The sequence below is a fragment of the Gobio gobio genome (genome assembly GCF_949357685.1).
Source record: "Gobio gobio genome assembly, chromosome: 5".
Lineage (NCBI taxonomy): Eukaryota > Metazoa > Chordata > Actinopteri > Cypriniformes > Gobionidae > Gobio > Gobio gobio.
In genome coordinates this window covers 14959627-14986627 of record NC_137101.1, presented here as the reverse complement: position 1 = coordinate 14986627, position 27001 = coordinate 14959627, and the positions used below count along the sequence as shown (strand labels likewise).

General features: G+C 38.8%; 2 protein-coding genes across 12 annotated transcripts in view; one reads left to right on the top strand and one right to left on the bottom strand.

Annotated features, from left to right (window-relative positions):
• Positions 1-16400, top strand: part of grip1 (glutamate receptor interacting protein 1) — a gene marked incomplete at its 5' end in the record, with an annotated part of 312615 nt that extends 296215 nt beyond the window's left edge. For 4 of the 11 annotated variants that reach the window (XM_079816494.1, XM_079816502.1, XM_079816496.1 and 1 more), the window contains 6 exons: positions 1211-1379; positions 4055-4093; positions 4382-4493; positions 13190-13423; positions 13505-13651; positions 13752-16400. In XM_079816494.1, the coding sequence (XP_079672620.1) occupies positions 1211-1379; positions 4055-4093; positions 4382-4493; positions 13190-13423; positions 13505-13651; positions 13752-14012 (962 nt within the window). In that variant the 3' untranslated portion in view covers positions 14013-16400. Of the gene's footprint in view, positions 1-1210; positions 1380-4054; positions 4094-4381; positions 4494-4658; positions 4704-13189; positions 13424-13504; positions 13652-13751 lie in introns of all 11 variants that reach the window. The other 7 variants (XM_079816499.1, XM_079816498.1, XM_079816495.1 and 4 more) reach the window with 3 other exon arrangements.
• Positions 16401-22361: 5961 nt separating this feature from the next.
• LOC307126174 (uncharacterized protein) lies at positions 22362-24734 on the bottom strand. The gene is made up of 2 exons (XM_079816580.1): positions 23955-24734; positions 22362-23569 (listed from the first exon to the last, which is right to left on the bottom strand). The coding sequence occupies exons 1-2, from the start codon at positions 24527-24529 to the stop codon at positions 22897-22899; spliced, it is 1248 nt and encodes a 415-aa protein (XP_079672706.1). The 5' UTR covers positions 24530-24734; the 3' UTR covers positions 22362-22896.
• Between the last annotated feature and the right edge of the window lie 2267 nt (positions 24735-27001).

Genomic DNA, 27001 nt, shown 5'->3' with positions numbered 1-27001 from the left:
GTCTGAAACACAATGCTTTGGCTCTCTCCGGAGAGGAGTGTGTGAACACCGCTAGCATGTTGTTCTCCACTCTCCCTATAGTCCTCACCCTGCCCCTCCAGCAGTCTTGAGCCAGATTAATGAGCGGAGCCTGGGAACCCATGCATCCAGGAGCTCCTGCGCCGGTGGTGTGTGTGTGAGAGTGCAGCGTAATGCATAAATGTACTCTTTCTTCTGGGAACAGTTTACCGCCACTGATTTTTTCACTCTCGTTTACAGTCAAATTGATTTTTTCCCCTCATATCAGCAGGCTAATGTTGTGTGCAGGGTACAAAAGCACTTGCCAAATGCGGGTAACATTATGAGCTCGCCAGTTGGCTTGTAACTGTTGCAGGAAACAACATAATGCATTTTGTCAAACGACTTTTATTCATTTTAATAATACTATTTTAGTTATTTTTATTTCCAATGAAATTTATCTAAAATAGCTCATTATTATTGTTTCTGTTGTAGTTATTTAAGTATTTTATCTAAACTGAATTTAGCATTATTTTCTATTGTTGTTTTTAATGTTCATCATCATGGCAACACTTTACAATAAGGTTCCCATTAGTTAAAGGCACAATGTGTAAGGTTTTCTGGATTAAATTATCCAAAAACCACTAGAACAATGTTTTATATTTTCTTGACTTCTGTACGTACATTATCTCAAATGTTTCCAAGAATGTTTAAATCCAGAGAAATAAGCTATTTTTACCAATGACACTATCAATGACATCATATCCATGTTACCCTCGATTTCTGGTTTTATTTTGTACAAACCAAACAAGCCACCCATCATTTATTAATATGATATTCTAATATCGATCTATCTTGCTGTAGTGTGTCTCATAGCATCCACGGAGCGAATGCACAGAATAATGTTATAACATCCTTTTTAACATTCTTTTTGCATTAATAGACCCTTTTTATTTTAGTAATGCATTAGTAAATTATGAAATGAACACTGATTAATAAATGCTTTACAAGTATTTTTCATTGTTAGTTCATTTTAACTAATGTAGTTATTGTTAACAAAGGGAACCTTAAAGTGTTACCATTGTCATTAATAATAAAGTTATTTGTTTTGTTTAAATGGAATCATTTAACTATTTTACCCAAACGGAATTTATTATTATTAGTATTATTTAAATATTAACATGTTTGGACACTGTTTGTGTGTTTGTTTCAGCTCCCACGGGTTTCCAAGCATCGGGCTACAGTTTCCACAGCCATGAGTGGAGGAATGCCAAGCCCAGCCGGGGCAGCCTATCCCCGGTGAACAGCAGCCGGCAGAGGAACAACATCCTGCCCGACTTTGGACTCGGTGTGGATGAATGGGACAGGCCAAGCGCTAGCGGGTACGTCAACACACTGCTTGAAAACTATACTGTGTCGTTAAATACACTTTGCAGCATGTATAATGAATCTTCATTATATTAATTAATTTTATACACTCTCAGAAAAAAAAGGTACAAAAGCTGTCACTGGGACGGTATGGTACCCTTTAAAAGTGTACTAATATGTACCTTTGAGGTACTAATAGGTACTTTAGGTACCAAGGTGTACCTTTTGAAAGAGTACCGCCCCAGTGACAGCTTTTGTAAAAAAATAAATTCTGAGTTTAATAATAGTTCACTATGTACTCACCCTTATGTCGTTCCAAAACCATATGCTGTTATTTTTGTTCATGGAACTTTTTTTTTTACCATGACCATTGTGTTTTCAAGAGCTGCATAAAAGTTCTTCAAAGATTCCTTTGTTCTGTAAGAGAAGAAAAAAAAGTCACAAGTAATGGGGAAATAATGAGAGAATTTTCATTTTTGGCTGAAATATATAAGGCCGTCAGGTTTATTAGATGGTTAATGTGATGTCTTCATTGGATTGGATTATACATTAGCAAAATGCACAAGACTTCTGAGTAAGTGAGCTTCTGCCATTGAAGACATTATTATTCCATAAAAGTTATCTCTTTATTTTCCAAAAAATGAAGTACTGAAGTGTCAATATCCATTGAATCATAGACTAGTTTAGTGCCAGAATATACATGAGGTTAAGGCTGCTTAACCTCATCTATTAAAATGTTTTGTTGACTTCTCAAATTCATTAAATTCAAAAGGCAATTTCAGACGAGTCCATAAGTACAATTTTTAAGAAGTGAACTGACTTTAATATTCACATTAAGAGGCTCTTCAGTGACATTTCTCGGAATTCTGTGTGTAATAGTCTTTGTTTCAACCTAAAATGTGAGACTCGGTCATAATATTAACTCAGCTGTGCGGTACTTTTGCAGCACATTGTATTGTCAAACAGGCCGTTACTGGAGCTTTGATCGATCGTTTTTGGGGAGATTCTACTTTATTCTTTGTTAGCACATGCTGGTGAATATTAGTAATTCAGATTGATTGTGCTGTAGATCAAAAGCGTACAAAGGGCCCCTGTGTGCAGTAATGAAGCCAGCGGCTCTTAAGAAAGAAAGAAAGCCCTTTTAAAGTATTTAGCTGACACTAGAGTTATGATCATCTTTGAGTTTTTGTCTCAGGCTTGTACAGTTTCCATTTAATGGTGACTGTGCGCTGCCTTAAAGTTAACATAACATCAAAGTTGACCTCTTTTACTTGCTTTCTTAATACACATCCCTGGTCTTGGTTTGCAAATGTTTCACATACCAGTTAGAACCTAATGGATCAAATCTGGGGTGTAGGAATGATGTGAAAAGTGGACACATTATAAATCAGCCTGGCTCATGAATATGAATTAGCTGGCATAACTTTCATCTAGTAGTTGTAACTGATTGGCTGAGAAAAGCAAATTGTGGGTACTAACCATGTTAAGAGTAGCACTTATTTTATTAACTATGGATTCAAATTGTTGGCACAGGCTTTGTTTTGGTATTAAAGCTGACGTCAGATTTATTTATATACTATTATAGTATTTATTCATATTTTGTTTTTTTAATTTCTATTTCCGTTTTAGTAATTTTAGTATTTTAACAAACTTTATTTCAGCTTAATTTCAATTACCGAATATTTTTAGTTAACAATAACAACAGTGCTTGAAGTTTTACGCTGCTATTATTTTTTTAAATTCATAGGAAGGAAGGATGGGCGGACAGTAGTGAAGTATTTTTACATTCTACTCAAGTACATTTTTCAAGTAATATATACTTTATTACTGTTTTTCCTTTGGAAAACTTTTACTTCACTACCTTCCAAACCTTTTTTTTACCTTTAATACTTAATTACATAAAAAATGTAGTCCTTTTTTTTTTACTTGTCCTCAAGTAAAATTTTACTGATGATTGAGTAAAAGTATACAGTACAACATTTTGTATGTAAATAAGTATTAAATGATATTCAATATGAAACGTAGTGCAGTAAAAATTACAATATTATGTTTTGGAATGATGTGAAGTGAACGTTTTCCAAAGAAGAACACTGATAAAGTACATATACTTGAAAAATAAAATTACTTGGAAAGTAAAAATACTTCACTACTGTCTGCCTGGATGGAGGGAGATTACTTTTAAAATTTAATGTTTATTACCATTACCCATTTTTTGTAGTTGCGGTGCCTCTATTTTTTGTTTCACTCAGAAATATGTTGTATTATGGAGGAAAAATGGGTTGTGAATGCCATTTCATGTTTGTCAATTTTAGGAACTATAACAAATCTTCTAGAAAACATGTCTATATCTCATACTCTCTAGCAATACAGAATAAAAACTCCTCTAAGGAGAAGAAACTGCCTGTACTTTCATGCATTCAGTCTTTTCAAATATTGTCAGCATTCTGCAGTCTGTATTTAAATCAAATCTGTATAAAGAAAACTTCCCCATCTTCTCCAACACATATTTCTTTGTCGTTTGAGAGTGGTGGTAAAATGCTTTTCAGATGAAGGCGCTCAAAATGTGTTATGTACAAGGTGTAAAGGCTAAAACGGCGCTATTAAAAAGTGACAGACTGTGTGACAGACTGAGTGATCTGGTTTGACTGTATACCCATGTGTGTTGATTGAAGCTGATCTCCCATTACAGGGCATCCACGCTGCCCACCGGTTTAATCTCAGACAGCAGGTGAGGTTCAGTGCTGTGTGCCTGTTAACCTGCACTGCTTCCCCAAACCAATCCGGCCCTTTCACTTCATAACCCAAAGCCCCACAATCCACCAGGACATCACCGCCCATCACAGTGTGTCCGACCGCACGGGATGTGTCTGTATGTGTCTCTCTTCAAGAGCCCCTCCATAGCCTGCACAGATCATTGGTCGTCCCCTGCGTTCATCACTGTTACGCCTGCCTGCTCATTGGTTGCTGTAGTTTTGCCGTACTAGGTGGTTAAAACGTCCCATTGTGTTTCAAACAGGTTCACAGTGGGGCACGATGGGACAGAGCCAGACCAAGAAGAGAACTTTTGGTCCCAAGCGCTTGAAGACCTGGAGACGTGCGGCCAATCCGGGATCCTGCGAGAACTTGAGGTAACTTGGGGGGGGGAGGAAATGCCATCCGTTTGTGTCCATTCCCCTCTCCCCACGTTCATCCTTTAGCTCTTTCCATTCATCAACCCCCCTACACAATCTTTTTTCAGTAGCATGCATGCAGTACCAACCCTTGTTTTGTGTAACAGCTCCTTCTTTTTCCAGGACAAGCCAGACAGGCTTCTGAATAAGAGAAACCTGGCCATCTTGGTACCCCTTTCCTTTCTTTGGGCTTCCTCTTTGCTTGTAGCGCTGGCACCCAAGTGCTCTTGTCGTGCTAATGGGCTCAGTGTCTCTTGCTGGGGGCCTGCTTGAAAGGGCGGGGGGATTTCGCAGACAACCACTATTGGCATCCACTTCAGATCCTGCGGGTGCATTCAAAACACATTATGACGTATCGTTCACCCAGATTCTGTCTTCATTTAGTCACAATTATGTTGTTCCAAATCATAAATCTCTTTTGCATTTATGTTAGGGATAGACATTTTGTGTAATTTTGTACACTCCAAAAAATTAAGCCGTTTTCTAAGATTTACGCATTTCAATTAATAGTGAAGTTCCATCAGATTGAATCGAATAATCCTTACATATTTTAATTGAATAATTGATTAAGGATTGTTCAATTAAAATATATATACGGATTATTCAATTCAATTTGATGGAATTTAACTATTAATTGAAATGTGTAAAAAAAAAAAAAATTTAAAGCCGATTTTGTTTTTTAATTAAATAAATAAATGGTTGATTTTAATTTGAGTAATGCAAGTTAAAATATATTTAGAAACCAGGAAAGTTCAAAACTGTCCTTTCCAGGCCTGGAAAAAAAAATCTTTAACATTATTTAAATGTATTATTTATTTAAAAATATTGTTGTTTTGTGTTCACCCTATGTTGTAAGTTTTGCACTCCTAATTAAAAAAAAATTATAATAAAAATAAAAAAATTTAATATTGCTTAAAAAAATCTGTGAATATATTATTTTTTGTTGTTATGCTCTTTTTGGCCAAAACTTGCTCTTGAGAGTGCGCATATATAGGACATTATTTTTAAAAATCCTTATCCATGCAGTCTCTGCAAACCAGGGTTATTAGGGCCCAAGCCCTGAAAGGGCGCAGAGCCCTATTGTTCTTCCTCAGATTATTCTTTGTTTTTTTTTTTTTTTTTTTTTTTTTTTTTTTTTTGACTTCTCGGGTACTTTTGGGGCACTTAACATGCTCGAAAACTCTTGAAACTTCGCACAGGCATCGGAATGCGCGGCCATCAGAGCCGGGCTGAAGCTGGTACCCGGGCGTGGCAGGGGGGCTCGACAGCGCCCCCTTAAGTGGGGTCTGAAAACTTGGTCCATATATCAAACACACTTGCACGTACATGTATGAAACTCGGTACACATATAGACCTCATCGGGCCAAACAACTTTCGTGCTCGTAGTTATGCGTCAGCCCAACAGGAAGTGAGCTATAATCGGTTGTTCGGAAAACCCATGCTCTGGAATTTAATATACTCCTCCGAGGCCATTGTTTCGATCATCGCCAAACTCGGTCAGCATGAGGAGAACATATCCAGGATGCTAAATTGCGAGCGGATTTTTGATATCTCAAACGGTTTGGCCGTGGCGAAGCAACGAATTTATGGCGAGAAAAGGGAAACAGGAAGTGTGTAATAACTTGTGCAAACATTGACTGATTTGGATGAAACTTCAGCTGTGTGTTCGTTGTAAGAGGCCGATCACATGGATATGACTTTTGTGAGTCAAAGTTATAGCGCCACCAACTGGCAGCAGGAAGTGTGTCACTTTCAAAAATGCTTTGAATCACCATCTTATTTTCACACGATTGACTTCAAACTTCATCAGTATAATGTGAAAACATGACAGATAGAGACATATGAATGAATTCCTGATATTTCAAATAATGCTGCCATGGCAACATGTCAAAGTTTAATAATGTTTTTGACTGTTTGTGTGCCCTCCCCTCTATCACCAAAAGGGGGCAGTGTTGTATTATTTTTGAAACTCCCTTTCTCTCTCTCTCTCTCTCTCTCTCTCTGTGCTTGCTTATGTGATTTATGAGGACACAAATGTGTATGATGACATGGCTATTGGTATTACAACGTAGTGGTTAATGTGGACATGAACTATGACACTATATCACTACAGAACTCATTTTCTAAATCACATTTGAGTTACAATTCTTATCATCTGACAGCCGTGATTTCATGTACTCATTCAGACAGAACTCTTTTTTTAAAACAGAGGAGTGTGAGTGTGTTTTCTATACATGTGCTTTACAGAAGGTCATGTGCTGTGTTTGCAAAGATCACTTTTGACACATTTGTCTTTAAATTCATTATTTACTGACATAGTTCAAATTTATTTTTTAAAAAAATTCACATTATTTTCTACAAGTGTCTGTTTATAAGTGTCTTTTTTCACAGAAAGTTTTTGTTTGAACGTGAATATTTGTATAATTCAGGGTCTGAGTTTTTACGTTCTCCTCGTAGGTGATTTATTCAATCTCCACCAAACTCGGTCAACGTGAAACGGAAGCTTAACGCATTAAAAATATTTAACGCAAATAACACAGCGTCCGTTTTTATATCCATTTTTGCTTAGCGTTACATGATCACGCTCCTATTCATGTACATGCTTCCAAGCGCGACAAGACACAAGAGAGCGCGCTGTATGCCAGTGTCCTGTCTGTGTGTGTGTTAGTGTCCTGTCTGTGTGTGTGTGTGTGTGTGTGTGTGTGTGTGTGTGTGTCCTGTCTGTGTGTGTGTGTATGTGTATGTGTGTGTGTGTCAGTGTCCTATCTGTGTGGATGCGTCTCATGTCAGCTATTCAAGGGACACTGACACACACACACACACACACACACACACACACACACACACACTCGATGCATAGATAGACTCGCGTCAGTTTCCTGCTCACATCGAGTTCTCTTTTGCCTAGGGTTGCCAACTCTCACGCATTTGGCGTGACACTCACGCTTTCAGGCTCTGTCTCACGCTCTCACGCTGCCCAACTTAATCTCACGCCAAATTGCCAAACCTGCTTTTGATATTAAACAATGTCTAAGCTTTTACATTTTTTAAAGTTTTAATGCGAAATTCAAACAATAAATAGCGTTTTGGCGCTAATATGGCATAACAGTTAAAGCCAGAGTGTTGAAAAACCATACGGAGTTGCGACATGCTCTATCATCTCCCGGCGGCGCGCGCAGTCGTGCTTCACAGAAATCTCAATACTTCTAGCGCTGTGTCAATACATTTGAATGGCTTGATACACAACAGCTCCACTTTACAGGGGTTTGCAGCAAGTTTTGGTAAACAGTACAGCATAGTGTGCATTGATTATTACATCAACCATACAGGATCGTTTTATAATGGAGAGTAATGCAACAATGTTAACATTAATGTTAATGTTTTTTATTGTACTTAGCCTTCAGGTATTCCATACTTATTGGTCATACTCATACTAATTGATGGTCAAATGTGACCATACACCTTAACTATTTTTCAATTAAATAAATGTTCTATATTTTAGTTCAATAATATTTATTGAATATTTTGAGGAGATCTTTTGGTACTAAATACTAGTTGTGCAATATTTATTGTCAATAATGACCACTTAAAATATTTTTCTTCTAATATTTGTATTATTTATATTACAATTAGTATAGTAATAAGGTTAAATTAGAGAATTATTTTTCAAAGAGGCAAATTAGAGTCATTTTGTGGAGTCAGCCTGTCATTAATGTTCATCAAAGAACAACGGGAACAGAGAAAATTGTAGCTTTAATGATGATTCATCTATATTTCATTTATTATTTATACAGTTAAGGAAGGTTTGATAACTATTACATTTCTGTATAACAGGGAAGGCCATGGGTAAATATAACATTTATTATTTTCATTTATTATTTATTTATTCCATTTATTATCATTTATTATTACTATACTCTCCTTGAAGTTTACTTCCCGCTACTTTTTCCCTCTTCCTCCCAACCGCGGCTGCAACTGTCTTCTTCTTCTTCGATAGTAGCCTAAGCCAGTGTTTCCCAACCTTTTATCAGTCATTTTATCATACGTTACGCTAGGGGTGTAACGGTACAGATTGCTCACGGTTCGGTTTGTATCACGGTTTAAGGTTCACCGTTTCGGTACGGTTCAGTATTTGCTATGTTCAGGGAAAAAAGGACTACTGTCAAATAAAACAAAAGAAAATAATAAGAACAAATCATTTAAATACAAGCAGCAGCACAAATAAATACTATTGAGCAAAGATACTAATAAAATAAACTATGCTTTTCAGGTTTTTCAGGTACGTCTAACATTAGTTTTCAGGTAGGCCTACAGAAATTGATCAAATGTAAAATAACATTGCATATATGACTGTATAAATTAAAGATTAATCCTATTAAACTTACAAAAGTTATTCAATCAAGAGCAGTGAGTGATGCCCTTGTCTTTTGTTTGACATTAAACAGACAGCAGTAAAGGCTACTGCCCCTTTAAGACCTCGGATATGCGTCATCTTTATCGACTGTATAAAGCTTACTTAAGCCATATACAGACTATGTCTGCTAGAATACTCATCAATATGTTGACATACTTTTTGCGTGAGTTTGTCCATTCAAGAGCAAGACTTGAAAGAGAACTCAATATTTGCGCGCTGAGAGACGTGTGCGCGCTCTCGGATGAGTGCACGGAAAATTTTCTCACAGTGCGCGCGACTTCTCATTCGCGTCTTCTGGCACTAAACCAGATAGTTGCGTGTTCTGAGTTAACACAATCAGAACGTAAAAATACGGGATATTTTACGGGAAAATACTAAAACGGGAAGACAGCGGGAAAAGAGCTAAAATACGTGAGAAACCCGGAAAAAACGGGAGGGTTGACAGCTATGGTGTGTGTGTGTGTGTGCGATATGTAGGCTTAGGGGTAGTGTAGGGGGATAGAATGTACAGTTTGTACAGTATACAAACCATTAAGTCTATGGAATGCCATCTGCCTGTCTTTCCCCTTCCCCCTCTCTATCTGTGTGTGTGTGTGTGTGTGTGGGGGGGGGGGGGTCTCTCTCTCACCCTGTGAGTTTGTGTGTGTGCCTTTCTCTCAGTCCTTCCCCTCCCCCTCACTCTCACTCTATCATTGTGTGTGTGTGTGTGTGTGTGTGTGTGTGTGTGTGTGTGTGTGTGTGTGTGTGTGTGTGTGTGTGTGTGTGTGTGTGTGTGTGTGTGTGTGTGTGTGTGTGTGTGTGTGTGTGTGTGTGTGTGACTTTCTCTCTTGATCATAATTTAACCCTTTCATATAGGCTATCACAAATAACTATCACTTGAAATAAAAACGTCATGTGATGTGTTTGCCAAGATCACGTATGATGCACATGTCTTTAAATTAATTATTTACTGATATAATATAAATGTATTAAAACATAAATTTCACATGATTTTATAAAAGTGGCTATTTATAATAAACTTCCATAAAATGTAGACACGCATCTTACTCTTACCTGACACTGATATTAAAATCATCTTTGCAGTTTCTGTGATTTGGCTCCATTTATACATTTTTTATTAAAAAAATTTTATTGGACCACCCATATTGAAATTAAAGCATGTTTTATGGTGCATAAGATTGGTGCACAAATGGTAGCTAAGGTAGCTCAAAAACACATGAAGAGAAGTGTTAGAATAAAACAACATCAGCATTCGAATGGTATTCTGAACTCATTCCAATTTGACCTTTGACATAATCTGACATGAAATTCATATAAATTTAATTGATCTCATAGATGTGGCTGTTGTGGTTTGTGGTCATAGCAGCACCAACTGCTGCAGTTAATGTGGTGAATTCAGATGACTTTGACATAGTCCTTTTATGTTTTCCCATTTTAAATGCCTATTGCCTGCCGTGCACAGTTAAACTGATGCCACCGGGGTGGCGGTGCCACCGGCTTGGGCCCGTCATCGCTGCTCGCAGCTTTAATTTTTATTATTATTTAAACCCTATTTTTTTTAAATGTGCTTTTTTTATATTTCTGTTTTTGTAGTACTTTTGAAAATATTAATATTCAAACTTATTTTTATTTTAGTAATTTTAGTACTGCGTCAACATATTTTATTTAATTTATTGGCCAAGGCAAGATTAAGTTAAGATTAGGTTTTATATCTAATATTTATATTTTTTTTCAGCTTAGTTACTAAAAGTATTACTAGTTTGTTTTAGTTAGCAATAACAATACTGCAGGAAACAAACATTACATCACCAGTCATTTTTCTTCAAAAGATAACTTCACCAACCTGTTTTTCTTCTGAAAAAAATTAAATGGACATTATGCATCAATACAAACATGTTTTTGTAAAATAACGATTTGAAAAACATTTGCACTCACTCAGAGCTCATAAAGAAACCCATTTGAAAACTAGGTTGTCGTCATTAGACTAATGAACAAACTAGTCTATTTTAAGGCTATCACACTGCTGTTGTTTCACATGTTGTTATTAAGAAACACATGTGGTGAAAGTCTGCGCCTGTTAACAGCAAGGCCTGCTGTGAAGAAAATGTGCTCTGACGGCACAGGGACACACTGATATCGGTCTGAATTTCTCATTGCAGTTTTCTTCCCACCATAAAGCAGATCCTCATCTAGTGGGATGCATGACTCTAACGAGAACTGAATATTCCAATAAGAATCGAAATATTGCCACACTTGACTCTGCCTGAAAGTACACGGCAGCTTCTCTCATCAACCTCGACACATTGTATTCGCACACATGTTCAGCTGTAACTGTGACTCAGGTGATGGATTTCATTAGTGCAAATTTCAACTTGCACTTTTATCATTTGGCCTCATTTTATGATTATTTTGTGTCATTTTACAATATTGTGAATATACAGCTTGACTGTATTCTTCTTTAAAATCCCGTTTTATGTATAAGAAATAAGTCATATGGGTTTGGAACAACATAAGGGGTCTGTAAATAATGGCAGATTCTTTGGGGGGGGGGGGGTGAACTATCCATTTAAATACTATAAAAGACACAACAAAGTGGATAGTCATTAACGATTTAAAAAAAAAACAACTGAAATTTCTTGGAAAACGGCTTTAGTCTGCTGTTAATTACGTTTTTTTTTTTTTGTCAGTCTCATACAGTAGATAATATCTGCTGTCATGTCACACAATGGTGTATTTGACATGCTTTGTGGCCGGCCTTGAAACATTTCATGAAAGCAGATTGATTTTCTTGCCTTTGCTTTATCAGGTACCTCGAGTTAAACCCAGACCACATGTAGCCGACAGCGCAGAGAAGCTTTTAGTAGTCAAAGTTAGGGATTGCTTTGAAAGCTCTTCACTTTCCATCCCACTTGTCTGTGGAAACACGATAAAATCAAAAGCCTTTTACGCTGAATGTACCCTTTGGCCTTAATTGGATTCGATGAAAGTGTTTGCCTTTGGTTTGTGTCAGTAAAATGTACCATTGAGCTCGAAACGGCCCAAAAAACATTGTATGGAAATGACGCGTTTTCCTTTTTCACATGCTGAATTAATTGAATGTGATGTCAAAGTGCATGATTTACATGTCTGATCACCGGTATTTTTTTACACTGCTTACCACAAATGCATCGGCTTAGAAGAGTTTTCTGTGTGGTCACTTGTCATTAACCTGGAATCTCCATTCCGTGCAGTTTGAGTGAGATTCACACAAACTAGCAAATGACGGTGGATTGAAGAGAACGAAGGCATGTGGGGCTCATGCAAAGCATGATGGAAGAGCTCAGCTGCAGCAAGGCTTTTTGTTGTGGAAATATTTCAGTCTTGTGTAGCAAAAGTCCAAACCAGAACCAGGTTCTTTTTGAAGATCATCTTCAAAGGACTCAAGAAACAGCTAAAAAAATGCCCACTGTTCATAATGTTGAATCATTGCCATGGCTTGCCATGGTGGAAGTCAAAGCGGTTCAAACCGCCCATTAGTGTGTAAAACTGCATGTCACTAAGAGTGTGTGTATCGTTGTCCATCGGCATTTTGTTTCTTGTAACACACTAAACAGGAAGTGTTAATTCATAACTGTTAATGAAACGCTTAGATTGTCACCCCCTGTACTGTAACCGTTACACATAATGGGTGTTTCACTGACAATGTCATTTCCACAAATACCGTTCAAAAGTATGGGCTTGGTAAGTGTTTTTGAAACGTCTTATGCTAACCAAGGCTGCATTCAGTTGATCAAAGAACGGTAATACTGTCAAATATTATTACAATTTAAAATAACTGTAAAATGTAATTTATTCCTATGATGGCAAAGCTGCATTTAACATCATTCAGTGTCACATGATCCTTCAGAAATCATTCTATCATGCTATTTTGGTAGAGGAAACATTTCTTAACCTTATCGATGCTGAAAATAGTTGTGCTGATTTGATTTTGGGATTATTTAATGAATAGAACGTTCGAAAGAACAGCATTTATTTTAAATAGAAATCTTTTGTAACATTGTTTACTGTCACTTTTGATCAATTTCATGCATCCTCGCCGAGTTCCTTTCTAAACAAAAAAAAAGTCTAACTGCTCCCAAACTTTTGAATGGTAGTGTATACTAAACTTTATTTATAAAGTGTGTTTTGAGTGCATTTATCTGTATAACCTTTTCAGCCCTTATATTTACTCATACTCCATTCCTCATGGTTTTCCCTGTAGGCCACCATCATGTCGGGTAGCTCTTTAAGTCTAAACCACGACCCTGCGCCCACCCGAAGCCATCTAGGCCGCCAGGCCAGCTTTCAGGAACGTGGCAGCAACAAAACACAATACACACAGGCCAACCGCAGCAACACGCTGCCCACCGACGTCGGCAAAAAAGCTTTCGCCATGAGGAGAATGAAGCAAGAGATCAAAGACATCATGTCGCCTACCCCGGTTGAGCTCCATAAGGTGGGAATACTGGTCATTTCTAGATTCAATTCAGTCTTTATACAGCAGGGTTAATGTGTGTAACTGTTCCCACACTCGCAGGTGAGTCTGTCGAAGGACTCGGACCTTGAGGACTTTGGGTTTAGTGTGTCTGATGGGGTCCTGGAGAAGGGGGTTTATGTTAACAATATCCGTCCGGGTGGCCCTGCTGAAATCGGAGGCCTGAAGCCATACGACAGACTGCTACAGGTGAGCCACTGTGATGCAGTCCCGCCAAATTATGGGACACCAAGTACAGAAGAAATTGTACCTGTAAATGAGATGATTTTTCTCTTGCTTTGTGCCACAGATAAACCACGTCCGAACTAGAGACTTTGACTGCTGCTTAGTGGTTCCTCTCATAGCAGAGTCCGGGAACAAATTGGATCTAGTCATAAGCCGAAATCCAGTTTCCTCACAGACCTCAGAACTGAACCCGTTGTCCAATGATGAGGCAGTGAACTGGACTGACTACGGGGAGTCTCTCGAGCAGCCCGCAGGGCTGGAGCAGGGCCAGCACAACTCCACGCTAGCGGGACTAGAGGACAGAGACCCAAACAAGACTTTATAGCAGAACTCCTCCCAGGTGCCTGCAATGGAGCACTCCTCCTCATGGTGCTAAAGCAACCCCCCCTCCCTAAACGGCTCCCTCTAGTGGAGGAAAACGAGGGGCTTGTTGTCCTATAGCACACACCCAGTCCCTTTCCTAAGTCGGAGCATGAACCACAGTGACTGAGAGGTCCTTTCCTGACACGCTGGGTGTGTTTTTACCCTGTGAAAAAGGCGGCGAAGACCACACTGACCTCTTGGAAAACCAAATTGTGAGGGGGGGGGAAAAAACCTGAAACAGTGCCATCCCTGATTTATATTGCCAATAAACAAGAATAGTTTTAAGGAGAACTCAAAAAAAGAAGCAAAAGATGCATAAAAGCAACACTGAGACTTTTACTTGTGATATCGGACTGGCCACTCTGTGATCGTCCGTGTTTGTGTGAGTTCGAATGCGTGTGTGCGTGCCCCGAGACTTTATTTCGCAAGCCTTCACGGAGTCTGTCAAAGTCCCACATCCAAAACGCAACCGTCGACCCTACTATTTTGTGATACTGAAACACAAAAGTGTGTGTATAGTGTATGTCTGTGTATTTTCCTTCTATCTGATGCCAAGGTCAGAGTTGGTCCCTTTTCTTGCTCAACAAGAGAGAGGACACAGCTGTGTGTGGGGGGAAAAAAATTATCAGCACAATTAATTCGGTAGCCATTTTTCAATTGTGACTGAATGTGGGTTATAGCCTAATGCATGAGACCTTTTAAAAAACTATTTTGTAGTACTTCTGTCCAAAAAAAAAAAAAAAACAAGAGCTTGGCTACACGAAAAACACCATGTTTCGGTTCTCTTCTCGCTATTTCACCGCAAATATCAAATCCAACGTCGCTCGTAAAGAGAGGGTGGCACAAAGGCACCTTATCTTGAAATTGGATAGACGTCTATTTTTATGAATGGAGGCGGATGATTTATAAGGGATGCGTGTGATTTTGAGCGATGGCTGGTTAGCATGAGGTCACTATCGACCATGTACCGGAGCAGATTGATGGCACGGAGAAGGTCATTCGGTTCGGAAACTCTTTGTACTTTGTTAGGTAACCGCCGTAGGTCTGCGGTCTCCAGACTCTCGCCCCACTTTTTGAGGAAATCCATCATTGGCCCAAAGGATAGAACAGCTTATTTATTCCGACATCAATCTCTTAAATGAAAACGACAGCCATTCAAGTAGGTACTCGCATATTGTTTACTCCGCTGTCTTTGATAAATGAGAATATTACGGCGAACAAATTCATCTCATTTGCTTAAATTTGCTGTACCCACTTATGACAAAAACACGAGCATGGGGTTGATGTCCATGAGAAAAAAAAATCCTGAAAAGACTTTTGTATTCCTCCCACCATTGTTTAACTAGTTATAAATCATTATGGTAATTTGTATATGGTACTGTTATGGTTTTATGTCTCATCTGACATTTTTTTTCCAGACTGTGTAAGCCCAAAGGGTGCGCAATCCGTTTGTGAAGAGGGAAAAAAAAACCGAGTGTCAAATCATGAGAATGGATTTCTCCTACCGTATGTGGTAGACCACTGAACATCACATCTGTAGCTCTGTTTGGGGAAAAAATAATGTTAGTAAAGAAAAAAAAATGCCATGGGTAAGCTGCTAATGGCAATGAAGAGCCTCACCCACCTGTGTGAAACTGTGCTTTTGATTGAGTGACGTCACCCTCGTTGTCAATGCTCAAAGATCCTGTCTACTCACTATTTTCAAATGGCACATTGTGGTCCAACTACTGAACCGAACAAAAACCTCATCAAGCCCACTTGATGGAGAACGTTTGACGATGATGAAGAGGTGTTTTTAGTTGTTTTATTTCAGATAAACCTTCAGGTACGGGTTCATTCCCCAAACTCATGCACTGAGCAACTCACGGAGAGGTTTCTCAAATGCATAATCGCTACATGTTGAATTATGGTTTTCAATCCCTGATTCAAGAGTTAGTTGTGTCACTTTCATTACAACGCTTTCCTTGACCCATGTTTGTCACAACACTTCAACTGTGTTACTGCAAATACACTCTGGTCAAGTGAAAAGAAGAAGAAGAAAAAAAACTACTTTTTGTGTTCCATTTGTGGAAACGTTTAGTGAAGTCAAGCACTGCCAGTTAAAATAGTGGTTGTCCATTTTCAGTATACGATGAATTTATGATTCAATGTCACAGTTATGTCCCTGAAATATTGTATTTTTATTTCTAATGGACAGGTATTATGAGCTGTAAAGTATTTTTGTACAAATTTAATACTTTGTTAGCATGATGTTTATCGTCTATGTATAAATTTGGGGATTCCTACAGCTGTAATCCTTTGTATGGCCGACGAACAGAGAAACAATAAAACAACATACCGAGTGGAGAGATGACACAGAAAAAAAACACTCTTGATCTCTTACTTTATACGAGGTGCTATTTGAAGATTCCCTTCCATGCACATTGATATAACAAGAAATACAGCTCTAGGATACGAGGCAAGCAGACGCTACTAAAGGAATAAATATCTGGCTGTATCCAAAAATCACCCCTATATCCTCATTCACTATTCTCTAAATATAGTCCGCTAAATGAGTGAATGAAAACTAGTAAGTGTCCCAGAAAAGCTGCAAACGGCATCTGGCAAGACGTTTGGCCCGACGTTTGGGTAATGGGTAGCATAATGGGCTTGAATGAGTGTACTCGATAATGTCCACTATGACACCACTACAAATGGCTGTGCCTTAAATAGTGCTTTGGGGGTGATTTCGGAGACAGACTCCACCTTTTTTTCCAACACTAGATAAACTGCGTTGTAATTTCCTGTGTAATTGCTTTCCGATTCATTAGCCACTTTAAGTAAATAACTAGAAGAATAAAGTGCAGTAAATGGCAAAACTTTTCACGCTACAAACTAGCATGTTTGATTACGATAATGCACTAAAATGTGATAACAAATATCAGTTTGCAACATCAAGCAGCATAACGGACAGTTACAATATATGGCCGACACTTGAAACCTTTCAATGGTCAAGTCCAGTGCTCGAATTGAAGGGATCCTCAAATATTGTTATAACGATAAAGACAAATCTGATTAAATTCACGCAGTTAGGATATGGTCAATACTGTGAATTCCTTATTTACAATCATGCATATGACTGAAGTCTGTTTTTAGGCTAGTTGTCATGTCTCTTTAAAATGTAAATGCCCCTACTGCCTTACTGCCTGCTAACTTTAACGAAAATGAAGACTGATAAACCTCTACTCAGGAAGAGAAAGCTTCTTAGGCTACTGACTTTTTGAGGGGTAATATTCTCTCTCTCTATCTTTCTACTATATTTATCCACTCCATGTCGGGGCTTTTGTACCCAAACGGTTCGGTACGAATGTGTACCGTTACAGCCCTAGATTTAACAGATTAATTTTTTTACCAATTATCAAAATAATGTATAGTCCTAAAAAGCTATTATCATCAGAGCATGTGAGCAGAGTGGAACTGAAGCAGAGCCGTGAACGAGATTGTAGCATCATTTTACCAGTGTTGCCCAGCACGGCTATACCTATATGTATGGGCCACAGCTATATGTGTGTGTGGGGGGGGGCTGCACACGCATTGGCTCCAGCCCCTGACCAGAGTCCAGTGTCGGCTCCAGCCCAAGAACCCACTCTAGAGTCCACTGCAGCCCTTGAGTTCACTCCAGAGCTAGCATCAACCCAAAAGTCCAGTCCAGAGCCCGTTTCTGCCCCAGAGGCTAGTCCAGTCTGTTCCTATGCTGACGTTGTCATACTCAGATTCTAGTCAGAATATGAGTCTGATACTGCTCCATTGGGCTGTGATTATGGGGCGTGTTTCAACTGAACCCAATTGGATAGACCTACAACCAATCAGAGCAACGGAATAAGTGACGCATGTTGAACGACATGTTGTCAACAGAACTCAACTGCACACACACTGGAAGTAGATGAGTGTAAACGTGTTGTAAAAAGAATTTAAGGATACACGGAGTACTTACCAACTTACCAACACTCTTCATTTTTGAGAGAAATAGTAAAGGTGAATGCATATACAAATACCCTGTTTAGGATTAGAACTCGACAATACAGCAAACAAATCTTAAATCGCATTTGTCTGTCCTGTCAGAACTTTCAACACGGTTGGAACGCGACATGCCTGTGTTTAAAAAAATGGACAGCTTGACGTGGATGATTATGTTACTGCCCATCATCGTATAAAGCCCGCCCTGACAATTTGATTGGTCCAAACAGCTCTGGTTTGAGCATAGTTGCTCCACAACGGATAAAGTCCAAACTGAACTTCCCAACCTCAAATGTTGTGGGCGGGGCTAAGTTCAGCTGGCATCTACTGGCAAGTCAAATCTAAGAATTTATTAGCCAATGGCTAATGATAGATATTGTTTAGTCGCCCAGAGTGAAGAGGGTTGTAGGGTTGTTTATTTTTGGGTGAACTATCCCTTTAAGTCTAGAATATATAAACGGAAACTATGACTAAATGAAACACTTGAAGATAATAAGTAAAGTCTGTTCTTGCTACTTCTATGCCATTTAGATACCAGATGCTTTCCATTCAAAGTGACTATAGCAGCCTTTTCAGCTATAGGTTCAATGCACGTCGAACTTCCGGGTTGGCTTATACCGGCTGACACACTTCCGGTTACACTGACTGCGGCGCGGAATTCTAGCTAAACTCACTTGACTGACAGACAAACCGGCAAACATGGCTCTCTTTTACACTCGCTGTCTTCAAGACCTACCTTGTCTGAATATCAATGATGTGGACCGACTTGTCAAGAAGTCATGTACCACTCCCTCCAGCAAACGGGAAAAGGGATTTAAGATGTATATCGCCAGCTACATCGATAATTACGAGGGTAAGTCGTTACGTTGAAATGTTATTGTAGCAGCTTACGTTAGCATCAATGTTAACGCTAGCTGTTTTGTTCGACTATGACTGACAGACTTAATAGCTATGTTTCGATTGTGACTTTTCTTTTATAGGGATACTGTCAAGATACTATGTAAAAATGTAATGTTACAGTCTAAAATTGTGTGTTCGTCATCCTTTCTCACAGTGTCAATGAAAGACAAGGTGACAGGAGAGGTCAGCGTGAGGGCAGTCTGTCATAGATCCATGAAGAAAAGTGAAAAGCCACACGACTTGAGAGTAGGGTTATTGTTAGGGCAATGGTTAGGCAAGCTAATGAATGGCCTGTCAGCTTAACAAAAGTAACATTATCCAAGCAAATTGTTTAAAAATTGTTACCAATTAATACATTGTCATATTTTGTCTGTGAGCCTCAGAATACAGCATTATTTTTCTAATGAATGCTTTATCTGTTAAGCAATATCTCATCTAAGCTTCTATTTCTCCTTAGATGGTGTTAAAGCACTCAAAACCTGTTGTTTTGGTGAGCAGCCATTGTTCCTGTGTTGCGGGCTGTGCCTTATGCAATCATTTGGTTGCACTTCTTTATCAGACTGCCCATTTTTCACAGCTAAACATTCCTGCTGTTCCCCCGGTGCACAGCTGCACAGACACAGAGCAGATCTGGCATAAACCAAGGACACTGGTAATTCATATAACATGTTAACTGTACTATTACTGGGCATATTGTAGCTATTGTGATGCCATGTTGAATGTGTCTCTGATGTTAGGGTGTTAGGCCAGGCCCAGTTGGAGAAATGGAGTTTCGAAAACCCAGAAATTCAACAACAGACTGTGTAAGGTGAGATTATCTTTACTTTGTATCTCAGTGAATTTTTACATGATGTAACCCATTTTATGTACACTACCAGTCAAAAGTTTGGACACAGTAAAATGTTTAATGTTGTAAAAAGAAGTTTTGTCTGCTCACCAAGGCTGCATTTATTTAATTAACAATAGAGTAATATTGTGAAATATTGTTACAATATATAATTGTTTTCTATTTGAAAATATTTTAAAATGTAATTTATTGTTGTGTTGGCAAAGCTGAATGTTCAGCATCATTACTCCAGTCTTCAGTGTCACATGATCCTTCAGAAATCATTCTAATATGATGATCTGCTGCTACAGAAACATTTATTGTGTACAATTGTACAAAATATCTGTGTACACTTTCTTTTTCAGGATTCTTTGATGAATAGAAAGTTCAAAAGAACAGCATTTATCTGAAATACAAAGCTTTTGTAACATTATACACTGCATTAAATCGATTAAAAGTGACAGTGAAAACATTTATAATGTTACAAAAGATTATATTGCAAATAAATGCTGTTCTTTTGAATTTTCAATTCATCAAGGAATCCTGAAAACTTTTACACAAATATTTGGTTTCTGTAGCAGCAGATCATCATATTAGAATGATTTCTGAAGGATCATGTGACACTGAAGACTGGAGTAATGATGCTGAACATTCAGCTTTGCCAACACAACAATAAATTACATTTTAAAATATTTTCAAATAGAAAACAATTATAAACTGTAATATTTCACAATATTACTGTATTTTTAATTAAATAAATGCAGCCTTGGTGAGCAGACGAAACTTTTTAAAACATTAAAATCTTACCGTGTTCTTACCAAACTTAGCAAACTTTTGACTGGTAGTGTATGTTGTGGCAGAAGTTTGGTGTAGTTTTTTTACTTTTAATATTTTACAGAAGTTCTCTCTACAAGGTGCTGGATGGGGAACTGCCAGATTTTGCCATGTTGCAAGTATCAGAGGTGTACAAAGACTTTCCCCCTTCACTTGCACCCTTGGTAACAACAATGGGCATGTCAGCTGATGTCCCATTAGTCCAGTCTGCTTTTGGAGCTGTCCAGGCAGGGAGCTTGCTGTCATTTCAGCATAAGCCACCAGCAATGAGGGAAGTCATCAACATCCCATCTGCCCCTGCCTCACCCTCCCTTCCCATCCACAGCTACAGGCTCGAACCACCATCCTGTGCCTGTGTTCTATCAGAGCAGGAACATCTGCACCTGAAGTCTCTGGAGGTGTCATTCAACATGGCCCACAGGATAGAAGCTGCAACACAAGGGCAGAGTTCGTGCCAGGAGTGGCATCGTTTAAGAAAGATGAGAGTGACGTCTACTCGCTTCCACAAGGTATGCCATGTTCGTGGACATACGTCTGCAGAGAATCTGGCTGAGAGAATTCTCAGGGGCACTCGTCAGACTACGGACATGAGGAGAGGTATTGATATGGAGCCACTCGCTGTTAAAGAGTATTGCACTCTTAAAAATGTGAACTGCTCACCCTGCGGGTTCATTGTGCATCCTGATGTTCCATGGCTAGGTAGCTCTCCTGATGGAGTCACATTTGATCCCTCTGGGAACCCACCATTTGGTCTCCTTGAGGTCAAATGCCCCAATATCCAGAGCTATGTGGACTGCCCCTATCTAAAAATGTCTGGTGGTGCTTTGAAACTCAAGAGGCAGCACAAGTACTACTGGCAAGTTCAAGGTCAGATGCTCTTGACAGGGCTAGAGTGGTGTGATTTTGTTGTTTGTGCTCAGGAAGACATGTTAGTTGAGCGAATTTATAAAGATCTTGATGTAATGCACACCATTAGAGACAGAGCAGATCATTTTTTCTTTTACCACTACATACAGAAGTGTTTGCAGTAAGTCACTCCAATGGCCTTGGGCATGGTATCTTTCAATAAGTTGAATCCGTTTCAATCAGTTCAGTGAGTTCAGGTGTTAGTTTATTTTTACAAATCTATATAGTATCTGAACTGATCTGTTGTTCATGTTTGCAAGTCTATACAGTATCTGAATTGATGTATTGCCCATTTTTGTGAGTCTATACAAAATGTAAATTGTTACTTAGTATACAGTACACATACTGTTATTGTTTTACTGTTACACTGTATACTACTATTTTTATACTGTTACATAATTGTCAATGTAGACTAGCATACAATAGTACAGCTTTTCCCAAAGTGCCCATGGACCATCAAGTTACTTGACTCTGAAATTGACTTTGTGTACATATTTATTTATCTAATTTATTTATTTATTTATTTATTTATTTATTTATTTATCTAATTTATTTATTTATTTATCTAATTTATTTATTTATTTATCTTATTTATTTATTTGTTTGCTTTAATAATTGCAAAGGAATGTAACTATCATAATAAATGTAATTCATAAATATAACTTATGACTGAACATTCAAATAAATAGAAAAGACACTTGAAAATACTGTATCTTAGTCTTGTCTTTCACCATAGTTGTAAATAAAGATGTGAGCAGGTGGCAGAAGATTGACAGAAGTAGAACTGTGTTGCAATTGCAGGTTTAACTATGGCGGCTCTAACAAAGAAAGGAGGTCAAAAGTTGGATTGTAAAATTCAGTTTTTAATAAACCAACTGGTTAAGAAGAATGTTAATTATCAGGTGTCAATAATGAAAGAATGTTGGTACGAACTATATGTGGTAAGTCAAAAGGCAAGCAAAAAAACAGGCCATTAAAGTAAGAAAATTAGACAGTTTGCAGAAAATATTTACAATATTTCAAACCATGCCTTGACAAGTGGTCCATTCTGACAGTTCACAGAATTATGTGGCACGTCAAAAACATCCCAGATGAGACAAAAGCAACAAGCAAAAAAATCTATAAGGCAATCATAGTAAGAATATGTGAAAGATCATAGTAAGAAAATTTCCAGACCATATTTACAAAAGTATATTTACAAAATTTCAATGTGCCAAATAAAGTAAGAATGACACTGTGTAGACTCACTGGGCCCATGCCTTGACAAGTGGTCCATTCTGATAGTTAATAAGAAGACATGACACTGCAAACAGTTGATTAATGCTACCAGAAATGGACAAGGGGATTACTGCGTCAAACAACTTATGTTCCTTCACCCGCCGGATCAGGCGTTCAACATGCACCCTGAGCCTGACCACAGACTGAGTGTAAAAGCAAAAGCAGGCCTGTGGATTTTGCATGGTACCAGGTTATCAATTAAGAAGCCTTTGTCGACCATTATGGCCATGTCAGGAGTGGGGACGTCGATGATCCCTGATTGCTTGAATAGCTCCCGGTCACTGATTGACCCCGCATACAGTCCAGAGACAAAAGTTACTGCACCATGAGGTGCCATTCCTATCAAAGCCTTGAAGGTGCAGTGAGATTTGTAGCTGGAAAAGACCTCACTCTGTAATAGCAGAGACGAAGGCGTTTGGCAGCGGAGCTCGGTACAGTCCAGGAAAACCTGGGTGTCTCGGAAATTCTCAAATTCCTCTGGCAGGTAAGCTCGTACTCTCTCTTTCGGCAACCAAATTTGCATGGAACCTAAAAGAAAATAGAGGAAGTTCGCCCAAGTGGTTATGCGGCTCACTGTAGTCTGATGGACATGGAAGCGATGAGCCAGATCTTTCTGCTTGAGGCCCAAAGCAAGGTGCATCATAAAGAGGAAGAATTCATCGATTGCAGGAAGTGCCCGAGTCTCCCTGGTGACTTTGGAGCTGGTGACGCGAATCATCCTGTGTGTTGAAGGTTCAATCAGCTCCCAGAAGGCCATCATGTGTTTATAGGTTGCAAATCTGCAAATAAATACATTTTTTATTTTAAAACATTTAAGGCATTACACATGGTACAATAATTAGATTACTACAGTCTTAAACTTATTCTTAAATAATGAAACTACACTGACTTTGCACATGCTCAACACACACACACACACACACACACACACACACACAAGTTCCCCCTGCATTCTACGCACTTTAGTCCCATTTATCACATTTAGTATGAAACTTGATGATTATAAAGACATTCAGAACATGTTCAATGATGGATGATAAAACCCTATTCAGAAATATGAGAGGTATGTGACATAAAAACTAAACAACAATAACTAAAAAAAAAAACACTTTACCATTGTGCTAATGGCTTACATAGCAAATAATGATCACAAAATGGTTTTACCTTGTGTAAAAGCGGATATCCTCATCAGACCCCGCAAATCTCTGGAGATCAAAACGGCTATTCACCTTGGCCTGCTCCAGCTGTTTCCGCAGATCTTCTATCTCGCTCTTCAACTCCTCATTTTCACATACTGATAAGTCCAGAGCTGCAGGCTCCGGAACTGAACAATAATCATGTCCACGATCAATTTCCATTTCGTTTTCCTCCATATCTGAGTCCGGTACCGGTGGTCGATCTCGTCGTTCCCAAACACTTAACCTTGGCGGCTGCATTTGTTGTTCGCGGTTCCACTCAAATACTGAAGGAACAGCATCTTTTTTCAGACGCCTCCTACTTGTTCCTTCCACAAAATCATCAGGTTTAAAATGTACACTGCACACCTTTGTGTGTTTCGTGATTTGGAAGTCGATCCTTCTAATGTTTACTATCCATTTTTTCCTGTTTTCTTCCTTCACCGGAAAGGAATGAAAACTAGCACAGGAGTTGTAACGCGAAGAAACAGAGCACAGCGGGACACTACAGTGCTCCGATGCTGCCTTCATTTGTTTTTGACGTCGGAAAACTGTCTTTTCCATGGTTATGGAGAAGATATAAACTCGTATTACTCTTTAAAACCGTTTAAAACTACGTTGTTTTCTTTATTGTTTTAGTGAGGGGGCGTGTCTCGCACACAGCTGATGGTTTCTCTTGATTACCAAACAAACCGGAAGCGCTCTTGCCGGTATAAAGTATGAGCGGAAATACATCAGAATTCTCGTTGCTTAGAGCCCATTGTCCCCCTGAGTATGCAGGTTGTAAGTGTTATGCTTAAGGTACAGTGCTGATGGAGTCGGATCGATCTCAGTAACTCTTCCTTTAGAAGCTCAGATACATAACCATTAAGATTTCAATTGTTTGAACCTTTTATACTACTTTAAATGAGATAAGTAGCTTATAGCTGGACAAGTAGGGTGACCACTTATTGCTTTTTGCAGGGCACTCAATTTGCCCAGGTGATATAACACAGAAGATATTCAGTCCACTCAATATAATATAAATAAGCAGTCTCTAGGGTCAGACTATACAGAGATCACATGCATTTTTACCATATTCAGTGCATCTTGAACTTGTAGCCTGTTTTTGTCGGATTACTGGGAAGGAAAATAGATGTTATGCAGGTGGACTCCTCCATAATCTCCTGGGTCATGGACTACCTCACAGTTTGTGAGACTGCAGAACTGTGTGTCTGAGCGGGTGGTGAGCAACATGGGTGCTCCTCAGGGAACGGTTTTGTCTCCGTTTCCATTCACCCTATATACCTCAGACTTCAATTACAACTCAAAGTCATGGCACCTCCAGAAATGTTCAGATGACTCAGCTTGTGGTTGGTTGCATTGAGGGCGGGCATGAGACGGAATATAGAGCACTGGTCAACAACTTTGTGAAGTGGTGTGGAGTGAACCATCTACAAATAAATGTAACGAAAACAAAAGAACTGGTAATTGATTTCAGAAGGAAAAAAGATCATCCCTCAAAAAAGACTCCTAACGGTATTTGGGGATCCACATAGATGACAGACTTGACAGAAAACACAGAAGCGATTTACAAAAAAGGCCAGAGCAGACTCTATTTCTTGAGAAGACTCAGGTCCTTCAATGTGTGTAGCAAGATGCTTCACATGTTCTATCAGTCTGTCATCGCTAGTGCCCCGTTTTACGCCGTAGTGTGCTGAGGCACTGGGATTAAAGCTGGAGATGCCAAAAGGCTGAATACGCTTATTAAGAAGGCAGGCTTTGTCATTGGAGTGGATCTGGACATGTTTGGGGTTGTTACAGAGAGGAGAATAATGGCCAAGCTGTTGACTATCACAAACAATACCTCACACCCCCTCCACGACATGCTCGCTGGAATGAGAAGTACATTCAGCAACCGACTGATCCAGCCCCGGTGCAACAGAGGACGCTACAGGAGGTCATTTATGCCTACTGCTGTGAGACTTTACAATTCATATTGTGTATAGCAGGGGTTTTCAAATTGGGTGAATGTGAGCCTCCCCTTAGAGTAGGTAAGGACAGCCGAGCCCCCCCTTCCCCAAAATCCTGTCCGCCTGCTCTAACCCACACACGCCTCGGCAGTAAATGCCATCTTCTGTGTGTTCCTGGCAATGATGAGTTTCAATAACAACTAATAAACTGTAAATATTTTTTCATATTGTATTTTATTTCCTTTTTTTTTTTTTAAGAAGTGCATTCATAAATCTTTGCAACAGCAAATAACTTCCAACTTTATGCAGGCCTATTTGAGGCTACTTTTAAAAATCACAGAACATCAGTAGGCCTAACCATAAGTCAACAAAACATGCTGAATGTTACAAGTGTGAAACTTGTGTCTGGGTCTTAAAGGGATAGTTCACTTTAAAATGAAAATTCTGTCATCATATACTCACCCTCAATTTGTTTCAAGCCTGTATGAATTTCTTCTGCTGCACACAAAGCAAGATATTTTGAAGAATGTCAGTAACCAAACAGTTAACTGGTCCCATTGACTTCCATAGTAAGAAAAAATATATATAATATGGAGGTCAATGAGACCAGTTAACTGTTTGGTTACTGACATTCTTCAAAATATCTTGCTTTGTGTTTAGCAGAAGAAAGAAATTCATACAGGCTTGAAACAAATTGAGGGTGAGTATATGATGACAGAATTTTCATTTTAAAGTAACTATCTCTTTAAGCGCACATTTTAATGCACATCGTCTGAACAAAATCAGCACAATGGACAGCTCTCTGATCAATGAACGACAATGCTTTTTGTTCATGGAGCGCATAACACATAACAGTCAACTGCATTGAAGGCATGTTATCAGATCAAAAAGATTTGCATTACAATTTTTTTTTTCAGCCACATACAAGATTTGTACGGAGCCCCCCTAGTCCCACTTTGTCAAAAAAAAATTATTATAACTATCTTGTGGCCTCAAGATAGTATCTTGTGGCCTCAAGAAACTAACTCGTGGCCTCAAGATACTTATCTCGTGGCCTCAAGATACTAACTTGTGGCCTCAAGAT

Bases quoted from the DNA above. Each gene is read 5' to 3' on its own strand.
- LOC307126174 (XM_079816580.1), bottom strand. From the start codon at position 24,529: ATGGAAAAGACAGTTTTCCGACGTCAAAAACAAATGAAGGCAGCATCG. The intron at 23,570-23,954 runs GTAAAACCATTT...ATTTATTTGCAG, and splicing joins GATATCCGCTTTTACACAAG to ATTTGCAACCTATAAACACA.